The sequence below is a fragment of the Misgurnus anguillicaudatus genome, unplaced genomic scaffold, assembly GCF_027580225.2.
Source record: "Misgurnus anguillicaudatus unplaced genomic scaffold, ASM2758022v2 HiC_scaffold_31, whole genome shotgun sequence".
Lineage (NCBI taxonomy): Eukaryota > Metazoa > Chordata > Actinopteri > Cypriniformes > Cobitidae > Misgurnus > Misgurnus anguillicaudatus.
In genome coordinates, this window is record NW_027395281.1 from 2,273,208 (window position 1) to 2,290,660 (window position 17,453).

A 17,453-nucleotide genomic window follows, 5' to 3' on the forward strand; every position below is an offset into this window, starting at 1 on the left:
TTCATGTGACATTTTCCCATTTATTAATAACAATAATAGTGGTACATTAGGACCGAAATGATACAAAGTTTAATAATACTGCTATATGTATTCATTTAAATGACACATCTAAAGTGAAATAAAAATGAGCAAATATATTTGACTGCAATTGAAAAGTGCAATAAGATAAGTGCAATATATTTCCATAGCAAAAACATTTAAGCATACAATAGTTATTTAAAATACTTAGCGAAATGATAAAGATTAAAATAAAAACAAAACAGGCATCAATATCTTATACTGATCTGGGCCGGGTTTCCCAAAAGCATCGTAAGGCTAAGTAGATCGTAAAAACGATCGTACGAATCATCTTAGAATTACGGGCTGTTTCCCAAAAGCTTCGTAACTTAAGTTGCACTTGAAAATCATCGTAGATCTACGAGTGGTCTGGAGTAATCGTTCATTCATAAGTGCATCGTAAGACAACAGAGTTACAAGGTCACCTACAGGACAACCAGCAAATTGCACTCCTGCAATGACGATAATGTAATGTTTTAAATGTTTATTTATTTATTGGGTTCTTCTTTGTTTATTTTATATTAAATATATAATATATTTAAAATTCAAATGAGAAATCACATTTAGATTTAGAACATACATTTTTTAAAGAAGGAAAACGTGTTTTGTACAAGTTGGTAAAAGTTTTTTGTATTTTGGTAAAAGTTGGTATAGCAAATTGATAAATGGTTCATAACGATTGCTGCTATAATTCATCTAAACATTGTTTTGAAGGAAAATGGCATCTAATTAAAGAAACCAAATAAATATTTACGGTACAATGCAATAATCCATAATAATTAATAAACATAAATAATAAACAACAAATAATAATAATAATCTAAACTATAATAGAAACGCAAAAGGCATTTCGCAGTGGGACGAGTCCTAACTAAATACGGAAAAGAATATTTAATAAATTATTAAAACATTTAAAAAGTCATTGAACAATAATGAAAATATATTATTACAAATATTAGTGCACATCGGCTGAAGATCATTAGCCTAAACAAGCTTCTGCTACAAATTCGAGTCATTCTATTGGTGACATTTCAGCACTTGACAAATGGATAGCGACTCGTAAGTAGCACTTAAAACCCAGCTGCGGGCGATCGTTTCACGTGCAACTTTGGGAAATGCACGTAAATGAACAACGAATGTTCGTTAAGTAGCTCGTAGAAAGCGCTTTTAAGTGCTAAGTTCAATCGTTATCGGGAAACCCGGCCCTGGCACTTAATGACCTACACTGTTTTTTTAATGATGTGCATTTTAAATACACACTGAACTTCCACAAATCTCATTCATTATAATAAAGACATGATCCTCCTGTTATGAAGTGTTAACAGTTATAAAAATGTATAAAACATGTAAAATTGACTACACACAGATCTTCTTACTATATGTTGTAATGAATAAATGAGTGTCATAAATGAAAGTAATACTGTCTAGTGTCACACAATATCAAAGACATAAGAGTCAAACGGTTAAAGGTCACATAACACACGCTGTTTCTGCTCATCTCACGTTAATCTTTAGTATAGTATTAGAAAGTCTTACAGGAGTCTTTAGTTTTATCAGATTTATAAGAGACAGATCAGCTCTAGCAAATGTTTCCGAAAAAGCACGAGATCTCAGAGACGTAGTGCGGGAGGAGCGAGTCATGAGCAAGTAGCACACGCAAAACATTATCCCATTATCTAACGTAGACATTTGATGCAGTTTTACTTACCGCCTGCGACTTATGACCCCATTTCAATGAAATCCAGTGTTAAACAAACACAAGCAAAACTCTGCTGCCTGCTACACTGAATAAATAAACGTATTATAGTTGTGCGCAAGTCCTACGGCGTAGCCTTGATGGCGTAGGTTATGCATCAGTTTTCATTTATACTTTTGTGTTGTCGTCCGCGTCAACGTGCAAACATGTGCAGACCGCTGGTAGGCAAAATCCTTGCGTGTTACCACAATAGGAACGCAACCATCAATGAAGAAGCAGCTTGGCAAGTTTAACCCACAAACGAAGAAGAAACAGCAACTTGTTGGGTATTTTTTGAGAAGACCAGCAATGATGGAGTAAATAAATAGCGACTTTTCTTGCAGTTTGAGTTAATTCACTCCTCAACTTGGTCCATCTCTGTTCTCGCCATCGCAAGCGGAAATGCCTATGACGTAGTTTTTACCTGATGGGAGGGGCTCTAGTGGACCAATCACAGTGCTTGTGGTTTGCACTGACGCGCTGTTAAAAATTTTGCGAGGTGCACGTCAGGCTATGTAAGGGCTACGGATAACCTACGACGTAGAGCTTACGCACGACTATAAATTGGACTTAAGGCAGGCTTACTTGGAAAGCTTTACATGCAAAAACACACTTCTTTCGTGCACTTCTTGATTCTTGATATAAAACGTGTTGGTTATAAAAGGTATCGTGTGCAGTAATGCCCGTGACTTCTACTCAAAAGTTCTCGCTCTCATTTTGATTGACATGTGGGCGTGCTTTTCCGAAAGAAGTGCCCATAAAAGGAAAAAGGGATTATACATAACGGGTACCCATGTTCGAAAAAAACTTGTAGGAAAGAGGCGTTGTGAGTTTGGCACAAAAATACCCTTAATGCTTTTTTGACACTTTGCATTTGTTTAGCATGAGGATTAAAACTCTTTAAGTCAGAATGCACAAAATAGTATTAACCCCCTGTTTAAATGATGTGGGGTGAGTAACAGCTATTTATTATATAAAAGGTTCTGATCATGGTGGACGGCAAATAAATGGAAGTTTGTTTCCCTTTTATCATCTAAAAAACTTTTAGTTCTGGAGCTCAACAGCACACAAAGGGTTAATTTATCTATCCATCAATTGGTTTGACCGACCAATTACTATCTATCTATCTCTCTATCTATCTACCTGCTGTAAGAAAGATTTGTCACTGTAGATGTTGATGATGTTGAGCATCTGTCAGCTGTTTATTTCAGTAAAGGCATCTGAACCATCGTTGCTTCATTTCCACTGACACCTGCTGAGTCAGAAAACACAAATGAAATAAAAAAGAGAGAGCGATCAAGAGCATTAACATGCATTAATAACAATTTATCATCAAAATGCATTCAGAAATCACATTTGCAAAATCAATTAAACAATTAGTATTGGTTACTTTTTTTTTTACATACAAGTCATGTATATCTCTACATTGTCACAAATGAACATTCATCTACTCTTTAAATGTATGCATCTTCCAATCTGTGTTTACAGTTCTCAGTCGCCTTAGTACAATTTTCAGATCAGAATTAAAATTCTCAAAATTACTTGTTCAATTCTCACATCATTGTGTCACTTGTGCACATCAAAAAAACAGTTTTTCATTTCTTTGAACAAGTTGCAAATGCAACTCATTTGCATGAATGTACTAATTTTTCATACATTCATGCATATGATTATGTACAATTCTCTGCTTTTTCCTACGTTATCAGTTGCTTATGTCATGTTGATCAAAATGTATTATAATGGGTCTCTGTTGACTAGTATCACTCCACACAACATTTAGGCATTAGTTCATAGTATAAGTCTTTACATGCAAAATGCTTGAACATGTTGTCAAAATACAGGGTTTGGTCAAACATATTTCTATACATTTCCATTAGACGTTTTTTTCTAAATCTGTCCTGAATTGGTAAATTGCTCCCAGGTGAATCTTGACTTTCTCTAACAGACAGAAACGTCCCCAGCAAGCCAAAACTGAGATGTTGAAATGACGGCTAACTATAGACCCAATATAGTCCGGCAATGAGTAACCCACTTCTACCTTAAATAACCTTGAATTTGGTTACATGGCATTTTTGCCAAAATAACTTGAAGATGTATGATATTCCAACATGTAAGCAAAAGTCAACAGGTGTTCAAGGTGTTTGCTTTCATTCCTTTTACATCTTCTAAAAGTATATGCATCATCTTTTCTTGGGCTATGGTTAGACGTCTATTACACTTTCACTGGCAGTCCAAAGAAAGATATTATCCTATGTTCACATTTCTAGTTTTTCTTTCTTTGTGCTCTGCAGTGCTGTCTTTTACGCTTTTACTGTTTGTACTGTAATTTGTTGACAGACCATGTCATCGCCATACAGAAAGGAAATGTACATTTTGTCCAGTCTCTTGCAATCAAACTCCCACATAACTTAAGGTGTAACCTACAATTTACAATACAATAATTGTCATGTAAACTTTAGCCATAGTTTCCATCAGAACATTCCTCCAGAGTAAACTGTTATATTGACAACATGACTAAACAATTTGACTGTCTTATCCGTACACAATGAAAAAAGGACTTGTCATTCTGATGGCACTGACATCTTCATTGACACAGATATTTACTTTTGAGAGATGGACTAAGGATTTTGAGCAGGTTATCCATGGTGTTTTGCTATTTGTACATATTGTTTTGAGAAATGCACTTATTGTTTTGCAAATGTCGAGGATGATTCGAGAAATGTACCAAAGCGACTGAGAAACACTGTAACACATACCTGACTTCTGCTTGTTCAGTCCTGATCCACAAGCACTGCTTTTTTAAACAAACATTAAGTCTGCAATACACAACAATGTAATAATGCTTGATATAAATACAGTTAACATAAATCTAACTAATAAAAGACATTCAAAGATTGAGAGGTGTACAGAATCTCACCTGACACCTGTTGGGTGGGATTGTTTCCACCAGACTTGGCTGTTAAAACAATAATCACACACTTACATCAAAGATTTAGAAATGTTTATGCACTTATATTCACATATAGTCATAACTTCACAATGCTTCCCACACATTGACTTTACTTTGGCAGGCATATTATATATATATATATATATATATATATATATATATATATATATATATATATATATATATATATATATATATATATATATATATATATATATATATATATATTAGGGCTGTCAAAATTAACGCGTTAATAACGCGTTAACGCAAATTCATTTTAACGCCACTCATTTTATTAACGGAGATTAACGCAACGCGCAATTTCTGTTTGACCCTTGGTCCAGCCCATAGTTGAATGAACAGAGACGCAGACAAATGTGACTCTCTCTGAATGAGTAAAAGGTTTTCATAGAAATAAGAACATTAAGCAAATCGTCTACCAAATCCAATGCTCTAAATGCTCGTTGGACATCTGATATGATCTTTATTTATACGTCTGAGAGGTGTAACGTTACCGTCCTCCTAATGCTTAATCTAATACAAAAATGCGTCTCAATTCATTTTGGTTTCGCTTTTATGCATGACTTAGAAAATAGACTGCAGGACTTGCTTGATGTTAAAAGAGTCATTAAGAGAGATAAAGTTCGGTACCTGATTAATGGTAAAGAGTTATTAAGAGCGACAAGACTCAAAAGCGATCCCCTCACGCTGACTGACTGATATCTGAAGCGCGTGCACACAGACGCGAGAGTGCGCGACCCGGATATATAGACATCTACACAAAATTACAGTTTTACAAATATCTGTTTTGATAAGAATTCACGCAGGTAGGCTCTATAATCTGTTATGTTTTAAGTAAATGTTTGGTTAACTGTTGGGTAAAACTATCTGATGTGTAACATTATATTAGATCACTTAGATTTTAAGCAGTTTGTCTCAATGTCAATCAAACAAAAGGAAAAAAAGTTGAACATACATTGATGATGTTTTTGCTTTGTGTGTGCTAAATGTATTAGTTTTACCAGTGATTTTAAGGTATTGATGTGGTAATATAATGGATGTGGAAATGTTTGTGGTAATTTGACTCTTTCAACTTCAAACACGTGTAGTTCTGTCATATTTTGTTAACAAATCATGCATTGTTCTATGTTTTAATAGAGAATGTCAAAATATGAACAACTATTTTTTTAAAATTTGCTAATTCCGACTCAACTTGCCAGCACAGGTCACAAATGATGCACCAGCAAACAAAAATGGAGAAAGAAAAATCTTCTGAAAGGAAAATTCATATACAAAACAATGGCTGGTGATTCTGTTAAAATGTAAACAGGCTGTTGTTAACATACATTCCCATAAAGCATCTATATATGTATATATGATTAGAATATTAAAAACCTGAAAAGTGTTAAATTAGGGTAAATTTAGAATGGATAAAAATGTGCGATTAATTTGCGATTAATCGCAGTTAACTCATGAAATCATGCGATTAATCTAGATTAATTTTTTTAATCTATTGACAGCCCTAATATATATATATATATATATATATATATATATATATATATATATATATATATATATATATATATATATATATATATATATATATATACACACACACACATGTGATGTGCCCTCTCCGTCTACCAATGAGAGTGATGAGTCAAAGCCTTTAGTCTCTTGGGAATTTTCCAAAGAAGATTTTGTGTCGAAGTTCAAGTTCAAAACTGAAAGCAAGTACTAGGATTTCAGAAGGGGAATTTTTATGTCCCTTCAAAAATCTTGACGTAGCATTATGTAGTACTTGTAAACTTGAAATTTGAGTTTTGGAGATACCACAATACAGATAAATACAGTAATCCAATGAACGCGATAAAGACATGGATGGCAGTCTGTAGTGAAGCCTCAGAGAGAAATGGTTTAATTTTTGAGAGGAACCAAAAAAAAAACCTGGAGCCTACAACCAAACGAATCTGTTCATCTAAAATTCTAATTTTAAATGATAATCAAATTCCATCCACAGGTTGTCCACACGGGAGGAGGTAAAGAGTTTAAATGGTTAAGGGCCTGGAGTCAGAAGGATAAAATCTATGACTGGGTTTAAGAAGCGACAATTATTACAAAGCCAAGATTTGACATCAACAAGACTTGCAGATAAGGTGTGTAGCAGATGGTTAGGAGTCAGATCGAGGTCATTTGGCACCTGGATTGTAACGGCTTTAAAACTGTGACCTTAAATAACTAGGTCTCTGGGCAACACACTCACACGAGATCAGTCATCAGTAAGTATTTAGTGTGACCTCTCTTGGCATGAAACACATCTTGAGCTTTTTTGAGGAGACTGAAGTCCTGAAGTCATTCAATTAAAATTAGAAATTAGGATTTAATTTCATTTAGGTTTCAGAGATCCTGCAGCTGCCTGCTATTGCTCAAGTGGAAGGGGAGTTTACCTTACTTGACACTTCAGCTGATACTTTTATACTTTTTTTAATCCTACATACACATTTCCTGTATATTCTGGATGTATTCTATTAAAGAGACTAAGAAACAATTATATATGATCACTATAACATTGCAAAAATAATCTAATTGTGGCATGGTGTCCTAAGACTTTTGCACAATACTGTATGCGATATCAATGTGTTAACACTTTAGTTATGTTTGTTTTACTATAGTATGCTTTATATGTTAGTTATAGCATTATTATTTTACATAAGTTTAAACCAATGTCTTGATTAGTCTCTAATTAATCCCCTTTTCCTTTCCTGATCATTAATATGCCTCACATTACCATAACTGGCATCAAACTCATTTAACTCTTTCCCCGCCATTGATGAGTTATCTCATCAATCCGCAATACCGCTATTATCCACCAGGTGCAACTTATAAAACCCAGAAGTATTACCCTGGAGCAAACAGCTATATGGCCGTCTAAGTTGAGGATCGCTATGCATCTGATCTCTATCAAAAGTCCTTTACAAAAATTGAATTATCTCCGCTTTTTGCTCAAAATTTGTTTTTTGAAGAAACCTACCCATATTTGAGAGATGATAAAAAGAGAACTAATAAAGAAACTTTTTTTTTTTGGTTGTAAGCAAAGGGGCTGTTCTTTCATTTAATATATTGTATGTTTATATATTTTAAGAAAAACATTTTCTGTGAGGCATTACACTTTTGTGAATATCATAAAAATTCTGATGGGGAAAGAGTTAATATTGGTCCAAACAAAGTATGGTTTGTTTTTCCGCGCAATCGACAACTTCGCACATTGGTCATTCACCTATAATGGGTTGGGCTCATGAAAGGTGCTATTGCCATTCTTTTACTCTCTCCCGTTATTTTCCATCCTTTCTATTTATATTATATTTATATTATGTTCAGTGTGTGTGTGTGTGTGTGTGTGTGTGTCTGTCTGTCTGTTTAGTTAGTTGCTGTGTGTATTTTGTTTGTAGTTAATAAACTGGTTTGCACAGTGCTTTCTGAAAATTGAACCGAGAGGAAGTAATTATAAAGAAAAAAAAGTAGGAGCCAGTATCAAGCCCTGAGGCACACCGTATGTTGACAGGCCAATAGATGAGATGCAATTACCTATTTTTAAGGGGTCATAGTGTGAACTTTTTCCATGTGTAAGTGTTATAATTGGGTCCCTATTGCGTCTTAAGAACAACCCAGTAACTTTGTTTTGATAAACCATTTTCTGCAACCATGTTAAATATTTAGTTCCACCCCTTAATCTGCAATATCCAACCACAAAACAGCAATTTAATGGAGAGTGAAAGAGAGAGAGAAAAAAATGACAACACCGTTGAGTTGCAATTTCAACAAACCACCATCATGGTGATCAATGTTTGCTTCAGCTCATTCACTGTTTTCATCAGCTCATTTGCATTTAAAGGACAAGTTTGGTATTTTCCACTTAAAGCCCTGTTTTCAGATTGTTTATGATGAAATAGAATGGTTTTGACTGAAATTTCGACATATGCGGCTGCCCCGAGAATTTTCGGGTGTTTGTTGTTTCACCACCACCTCTACAATAGGTGTATAGGTGCACAGGAACAATCCTTCCTAAAATGCATTAAACTTTTGTTTACAAAGACGTGAAACTCACTGAGTGGTCAGGGGTGCTCACTGATATGCTCACACAAAAATCGCTGCAAAAGATGCTTTCCAACAGGTGTTTTAGCATTCGTTGTAAACTTGTGGACCTATTTTTTCAAATGCCTCACACCCGTATATTCTTCCGCTAAGAGCTTGAATAATAAACACTCCAGCCCAGTTGGTGGCGATAATCCGCCTTTGCCAATTGCAAAAATACTAGGGATGGGACGATTACTGGTTTCACGATTAACATTGATAAAATGTCCTGACGGTTAGTATTATCGTTTAAAATGTAATTATCATTACAACCGTGTTTGATTACCGTGATTTTGAAACTTGTGGTAAATCCTGTCCAGCCAGAATCAGCTTGACGCAGGCGCACGAATACAACATTGGTTTTTGCACAAGAAGGCGTGGCGGAAGGCAGTAACAGGTGCACTGTGTTTTAATGCGTTGCTTATGTGTGCATTTGATGTTCTTATTTAAGGTACTGTTCATTAAAACAGGTTCATACATCTCACGGCTCCATGTTAATGTTCATTTAATGCAGGGGTGTCCAATACGACCAGTCGATCGCAAATGCAATGACGGTAGATCGCACATAAGTTAATAACTGTGTATGCTGCTCCACGCCTCCACCAGCTTCCGAAAACAAAGCGCCAAATTGGCATTATGGTTTTAGAAACAAGTCTTTTTGAGTTGCTGCGCATTTTTCCTCAAGTGTGTTTTTATAAATCTTATGCCTGTCCGCTGCAGCGGAGTCGTCTAACTTCCGAAATTTGGATGCACATTCTTGCCTTCATGCAGGAGTTGATCCACGCGCACGGTGTATGTGCGCGCGATCTATCGACCGAACCGAACGAGAGAGAGAGAGTGTGAGCATATCAGTGAACACCCCTGACCACTCGGTGAGTTCCACGTCTTTGTAAACGAAAGTTTAATGCATTTTAGGAAGGATTGTTCCAGTGCACCTATACACCCATTGTAGACGTGGGAGCAGCCGCATAAGTTGAAATTTCAGTCAAAACCGTTCTATTTTATCATTAACAATCTGAAAACAGGACTTTAAGTGTAAAATACCGAACTTGTCCTTTAAAAAACGCATACCCCAAAACTGCAGTTTTGTTTCCACCTACAAAGTAACAATTTTAACATGCTATAATAAATTATTTATATGGTATTTAGAGCTAGAACTGTACATACACACTCTGGGGCCACCAAAGACTTATTTTATATTGTAGAAAAAATCATAATATGACCTCTTTAACCATAAATCGTATGTCAGTTAAAGATAATTTAAATCAGCTGAGGACTGTGCCTTCCTAAGATAACTGAATCTCCAGAATCTGTTGTCATTAAAACATTATTTAGTACTTTAACAAGATCTGTTTCCATGATATGCAAGGATTTAAATCCAGATTGAAATGTTTCATAAATCAGCTGTAACAACACAATTTTCTCCATCACCTTAGAGATGATAGGTTAGATATTCACCGAAAGTTAGATAAAACAGTAGTAGCAAGTGAAAGTCTTTTTAGGATAGGAGATACGGTGGGCGTTTTCAGTCTGGCAGGTACTGAGCCATACATCAAAAATGTATTTAGCAGTAGCACAAGCTCTGGTCCTAATATGTCAATTAATTATTAAATTAAATAGCGAGGTGATATTGTGGGGTAAGGAGAGGAGTGTTTCAATTTAACAATTATGTTTTTCAGTGACTTAGTGCTTTGACAAACAGTGCCAGCATTGTAGATGCCAAACCGAAAGTGAAAGTGAAATATAATGTGAAATCATTCAGTATATTGTGTTAGATCATATTATGGGCTGTCACTTGTAGTAAACCATTTTTGGTCAAAGGGTAACGGATTTCAGAGCATCAGTTGTTTATGCTGATATATGATAAAGTGAATTATTATATCAGAAGTTACTCACCGAATATATAAAGACTGAATTTGACGTAGGAAATTTTTCCATCAGTGTCGGTCAGCTGTAGTGTATAAAATCCAGCGTCTGATTTCTTCACATCTGTGATGTTGAGATCTCCAGTCTGAGCGTTCATCTTCAGTCTGTCTTTGTGCATCCAGTTATCTGTATATGAAGTCTTGCTCTCGTCTCCATTCTCTCCAGTTACCAGAGTGATTTCATCAGTTTTGCTCAATTTTAACTGATCACCTTTTAAGCTCCACTCCACCTGATCACCTCTTTGTATTTTACCTTCAGTCTTTAAAGTCACAGATTCTCCATCTTTCGCTGGCACTGTACCAACATCAAACACATCTGGTTAACTAAAATTGGTAAAAATACTTCAGTACTTCCAATACAATGGTTGGTTTAATTTCTTGATTCTGATTGACCAATAGCTGTGCTTTATTTATGATAAAACACAGTAATCACCGCTGCACCCAAAAAATCCCAAAAACCTGATTGCACAATTAGGGCTGGATAAAAAAATATTGATTTTCCAGATTTTTACGATAGTCGCCATTTTTCGAGTTGCTTGTGACTTATTCAAGATACAGCACATCATCTTGTACCTTATTTCTTACTTATTGCTTGAAATGCTTTTCAAGGTAAGGTATTACATTTGGAGAAAACAAATAATTTTCATCAATCTAGTACATTTTTCAGAAAAAAAATACAATTATTCAGTTTAGTAAAAATAATAAATGACTCACCCAAGATGAAAACGTTGTATTTCTTGTAGTCAGTCTTTTTACCGCAGCAGATCTGTAGTTTATAAACTCCGGAGTGTTTAACAGTGATGTTTGAGATGGTGAGAGATCCGGTCTGCTTGTTCATCTGCATTAAGCCGCTGAATCTTCCATCAGTAAAGTTATATGAAGGTTTATCGGTTCCTCCAGTGATTTGCGCTATAACAGTGTCTTCAGGTCCAAATCTCCATTGTATCTCATCATCTTTCTGTATTTTGGTAACACCAGTGTCTAGAGTGACCGAACGTCCCAATCCCACCAGTCTGATCTTCTCTTTATTCATAAAAAACACAGATTAACATCACATCAGATCAAATCAATGTGCAGGAGTACATTAGAGGTTATATTTACCACATAAAGATCATTCAGAGGATTTTACAAAAGTTTATTGCAGTGGCTGATATATCGGACGATATTTGCACATTTTTATTATTGCAATCGGCAGATAAATCTAAAAGATAAAGACACGGATGTAAAGCCAACATCTGACAGACAGTAAAATGACCAAACAGAATTATCCTAAAAAAGATGTTGGGTATAGTGTTGTAAACAATCCTTGTTGCATAACATTTTTTAATCAATTTACAGTGTATTTATTAACAACTCGTCATTATTTAAGAAAGTTGTAAATTCAAGTTGATTAAACTTAAAAATTTAAGTGCAACAATTATTTTATTTTTTTACAGTGTACCCATCATGATACTGTGGGGGTATATGTTGCGGTGATGTGAATTGGCACGATATATTGATCTTGTGGTATGGTTGGATATCATTTTAGGAAAGCTGTCTTTGAAAACAGACCACCATTTGCAAACCTTAGCCATGTGTGCCATATGCTAATACTTCTCATCACTGTTAAGAAGAATGTGAACCAGTGGTCATAATGTAAACTCTAAACAAAACCACTTCCATAACTTGTATGATTGTATTTTTTTAAAAAAAAAAATCAATATCGGATTTTTGAGAATCGATACAATATCACCAAACAAAATATCACAATACTCAAATGTTATGAATATTGTGTATTGGGCAGTTGAGCCTAGTGATTATTTACTTACGGATACAATAAGGTAACCTAACCTAAAAAGAATCGAGCTTGTAACCCGAGACTTGACGGTTTGAGTATCACGGCTGGCAGGTTGCGATTGATGGGCAGGAGGCAACTGTCCCTAATTGGTCCTTGGGCATTGGGATAGCTTTCCAATGCTCCAGGTGTGTGTTCATGAATTGCAGTGCGTGTGTTTACCACTCACTGAGATGGATTAAATGCAAAGGTCAAATTTCGAGTATGTGTTGCATACTTGACAAGATTTTTCACTTTTACTTTCACTTTCACAATATTTTCTGTTTATCCCTCATATCAGCAAATCTGCCTCACTTTCTTAGTATCGGCCATTAAAAACCTGATATTGGTCGACCACTAGTTTAAATATACAATTAACGAGAAACTATACTAGAAAACCACAAAACCACACCAAAAGCTCAAGAAAATTATAACAGCAGGATCATCTAACTGAAACTTTTGTGAAGTGATTAAGGGGTGGTTTCCCGGACAGGGATTAGCTTAAGCCAGGACTAGGCCTTTAATTAGAAAATATAACTAGTTTTAACAAAAATGCCTTACTAAAAGCATTAATTGTGTGCATTTTGAGGGTAAAAATGTATTTTAAGATTGCAGATTGCAATTACGGTACATTCATATGGGGTGTAAGCGTTGACGCTTCCCATTCACTTTTAATGGGTGACGTAGGGGTGTGCCGGTTATTATATAACCGTGAGACCGACGGTTATAGTTGAACACCGTCATTAGAACTCTATAACCGACAAAACCGTGTTATTAAAATATTAAAAAATATATATCATAAAGAATGTTTAAATGCTTATTAAAAACAATTGTCAACAGTCTGTGTTACACGCCCCACCATGTTATCACGTCACGCAATGAAAAATACAGAGCGGAGCAGACACTGACAACGCGCTGACATACAGGAGAGACCAGGGCACTTTTTGGTTACTTTTGAGATTAAACATATTAAACAAAGTCTCACCTTTCAAATCATCTCTTCCTTCTATTTAATTTATAGAATCAAATAAACATGAATGAGCAGATGTTTTAACCGCGGAAAAGCTCCGCCCCGCTTTTCAAGTTCAAATCCTCCCATGTTAATCTAATAACTCTCCTGAAAGCACATTCACTGCTAGTTGTCTTGCTGTTAATTTTAAATAAACGTAGAGCAAGTAGCTAATCAGTGTCTAGCTTATTCAAATGCTGGTTTCACATCGCAAGCGTGAGCACTGAGCAGCGCGTATGCGGAGAACGTTTGCTGCGCGTGGCCATTGTGCTTTTACAACGGCTGCGTTTGCAGCGCATATGGCGCAGTTTAATAACAGTATAACGATCTCAAGTTCACATTACTTTATTTTACATGCATTTATGAGCAAAACCTCTTCAAGACGCTTTTTAATCCACATTGTTTTCGTGCTGTTCTGGTCCGTGTAATGATATAGACACAATTATAGACATTAAAAGCCCATGGCACAAATCTTTTTCTCTGAAGATTATTAAGATAATGATAGATATAGGATTCATTTATGCTGGGCAGAGAGTGACAGCGCAGTCTTCTGGCAACAGTGTGTTTTTTAAATATTTAATTGCTTTCTGTTAAATTTCTCAAAGTCATTACTGTTTAAAACACACTTGGCATCACATTCATGATTTTATGGTAAAATGACACTTTCGCGTCAACCCACGAGCATTTAAACAAGCAACCCCCCCCCCCACCAGACGGTTATGTGACGAACCGTCACATTTGACTCACTTCATAACCGTCATCACCAATTCTGAAACCGGCACAGCCCTAGGGTGACGTCATGCGCTGCCAAAATAAATTGTGGATCCCATTGTTAGCGGCAGAAGTTTAACATTTCTCAACTTTTCAAGCGGCAACGTGTGTGTCAACCAATCAGTTCGCCTTATGCAAATAACCTAGGCAGAGCCAGCCAATTACGTTTATGTAAGACCGGAGCATGTGTAGCGGCCACTGTGATGCCTTCCGTCAAGTGCTAATGCTTCTGTCCCGTGTGAATGTACCGTCACATTTATTTTAGTCAAGGACTAAATCCCTGTCTCGGAAACCACCCCTAAATGTTATTTTCTGAACTGAAAAATATAATTCCAGAACGCCTAAAATTCATAGACTTACCAATGACGACGATACAGAACTGAGAGCTTGATGTTCCTTTACTGCTGGTGATCTTCAGTGTATAATGTCCAGAGTGTTTAGGGTTCAGATCACTGATGGTGAGAGATCCGGTCTGATGATTCAGCTCCAATCTGTCTTTGAATCTCTCATCAGCACCACCATATTTAGAGAACATGTTGTCTTTTTTCTTGACTTCAGCTATGACCTCTTTATCTCCATGCATCCACTCGATGACATCATCAGTCTGGATATTATTTATACCAGTGGGTAAAGTTACAAAACTTCCCTCAGCTTTCCTCACTTTATCAGACATCACGCCATAGTAAAGAGAAAAACAAAAGACAGAAATATAGCCATTATCATTTCATTATTAATCAGGAATGCACCAATATCGGACCTCAATCGGTATCGATCGCAGTTTATTTAAATTTTTTTTTTTTATATATTTCATTACCTAATTTCCTACAAACAAACATCAAATGAGCTACTTACCATAGACAACCACATTATATTGACAGCATGACGTTTCTTTGCTCATGCTGAATTGAGAACATGGAATTACTCCACCAGTGATCTTTACTTTATAGTGTCCTGAGTGATCTTTCATGATGTTTGTGATGGTGAGATCTCCAGTCTGATTATCCAGTTTCAATCTGTCTTTGAATCTCTCATCAGCTCCATCATATGTAGAGAACATGTTGTCCTTTCTATTGATTTCAGCTAATACCTCATTATTTCCAAAGATCCATTGAATCACAGCGTCTGACTGTAGTTTAGTAACACCAGTTTGTAGAGTAACAGACTCTTCCTCAAACACTGACACTGACTTCTCTATAACAGTCACATAAAAGAAAAAAACAAGAGAGAAATATGAACATTAACAAAGATTTAAGTAACAACTTTTGATAAAATAAATTGTCCACAAAATGTCTCAGGTTTTGAAAATGAAAATCAGGTTTTCTTAAGGGAATTTTAATCTTGTGACAATTCAGATTTCCCCTCAATTTTTGTGGCACTGCAAGATACTGAAATCACTGTAATACCGCAAACTTTTTACCACAAAATGCATGATGCAATAACCAAATGACTAGAATACGTCTGCATTCTCTCTTTTACAAAGTTATTTATAGTCAAAGTTTAGGTCGATGCAGACATTAGGGACTGGTGAGAAAAAAAGTAGGGCTGGGTATTGTTAGGAATTTCACAATTCGATTCAATTTCGATTCTTGAGGCTTCGATTCAATTCAATATCGATTTACTTGCTTCGATATCGATAATATGTAGATACACAAGCAATTAAGTACCCGAGTATATTTTTAAATAATGTGTGTAGTATTACTAGTGTTTGATCACGTTGATGGTGAAGGCTTGAAAGAAGTGCTGCTGTTTGCCATCTTTGATCTTTCTGTTTTGATAAAGCGCGTCTTGTACAACGCCGAAAGCTCTCACTAGAGTGTTGCTCACAGCACCGCCACTGGCCGGGGGGGGCTGAATCGATTCATAGGATTTGATGAATCGATATTGAATTGAGAATAAAATAATTGCAATGCACTGATGAATCGATATTTTTACCCAGCCCTAAAAAAAGTGAAACGTATACTGGTCAGGGCTCACAAAATCGCTAGCCCAATGTCCTGGGGCATTTGTGAATTTCTGTCAAGCTACCAAAATGTATCTCCACCCTGCCCGTCTGACTATCTTAGGAAGGAAAAATATATTTAAAATTTCTCTCAGTTTTGGTTAGGTAATTATATTTGAATGTATTTCGGACATCGCATTGAAATTGCGGTTGAATGTGCGCTCACGTTTACTTTCACTTTCCATTCGTGATCACTCGAACTGTAGCCTACAGGGTGCTGCAGTACTGATTGATGCTCTGGAGCTGTTGCGCAAAATTAATTTTTTATTTAATTTCAAATAAAATTAAATAAAAAAATGTTACAATTTTAATTTTATTTATTTATTAAAAAAAGAATTTTTTGTACTGGTAAGCTAACGTTACGGTATGTTCAGAAGCTCGCACGCAGAGAGTAAGATTTCCGACAAAAGCATACAAAATTCAGTTCTCTCGTTTATTTACCCGACGCATACACGCACAAACCAATCTCTACAAGTTATTTTTGTTAAAAATAATCATAAATATATTACAGTGAACACAATCAACTGAGAAAAAATCTGATATGGGGCTCAGTGCAGAACTTCCTCTTAAAGCGACAGTAGCTCCTATTTTTCTGATTGAAAAATAATCCATTCTGTGATTGGAAAAACGTTATATAATCTAAACTTTGAGTCTTGTGATCCAGTGAACCACTATTAAATAGTGATTAGATCCAGTGTGGAAATGGGGAGAAACAGTTTGCTTTCATGAATTTATTAATATTCTACATGAAAAATAATGTCTTTTATTCTGGCTACTTATATTAATTACCTGCCCGAAGGAGATTTAAAAATTTTGCAAGCCCTGTTGGTTATAAAATAAAGTCTTTGTCAGTTTGCACATGAAATAGAATTACCCCCCCCCCCCCAATATTGACTCAGCACATAGTCTATGCTTATCTTCTCTTTATCTGTGTTTGTTTCATCTGTCATTAATGTTGCGGAGCAAGTTTGTTTTGTTCAGATTGATATTAACATAATAGTGTCTGATTCTTATCTGTTTAGTGCAGTGTTCTTGACATCCAATCCTGGAGAGCCGGTGC

The 17,453-nt window shown here is 35.7% G+C and overlaps 1 protein-coding gene across 1 annotated transcript in view; it reads right to left on the reverse strand.

Annotated features, from left to right (window-relative positions):
• The window catches only part of LOC129453130 (uncharacterized), a 25,132-nt gene continuing 7,679 nt past the window's right edge, over window positions 1–17,453 (reverse strand). The window contains exons 5-10 of the mRNA XM_073865287.1: window positions 15,247–15,585; window positions 14,755–15,054; window positions 11,516–11,824; window positions 10,773–11,096; window positions 4,710–4,748; window positions 1–3,044 (exon numbers count right to left, since the gene is read on the reverse strand). Of these exons, the coding sequence (XP_073721388.1) occupies window positions 2,995–3,044; window positions 4,710–4,748; window positions 10,773–11,096; window positions 11,516–11,824; window positions 14,755–15,054; window positions 15,247–15,585 (1,361 nt within the window). The 3' untranslated portion in view covers window positions 1–2,994. The remainder of the gene's footprint in view (window positions 3,045–4,709; window positions 4,749–10,772; window positions 11,097–11,515; window positions 11,825–14,754; window positions 15,055–15,246; window positions 15,586–17,453) is intronic.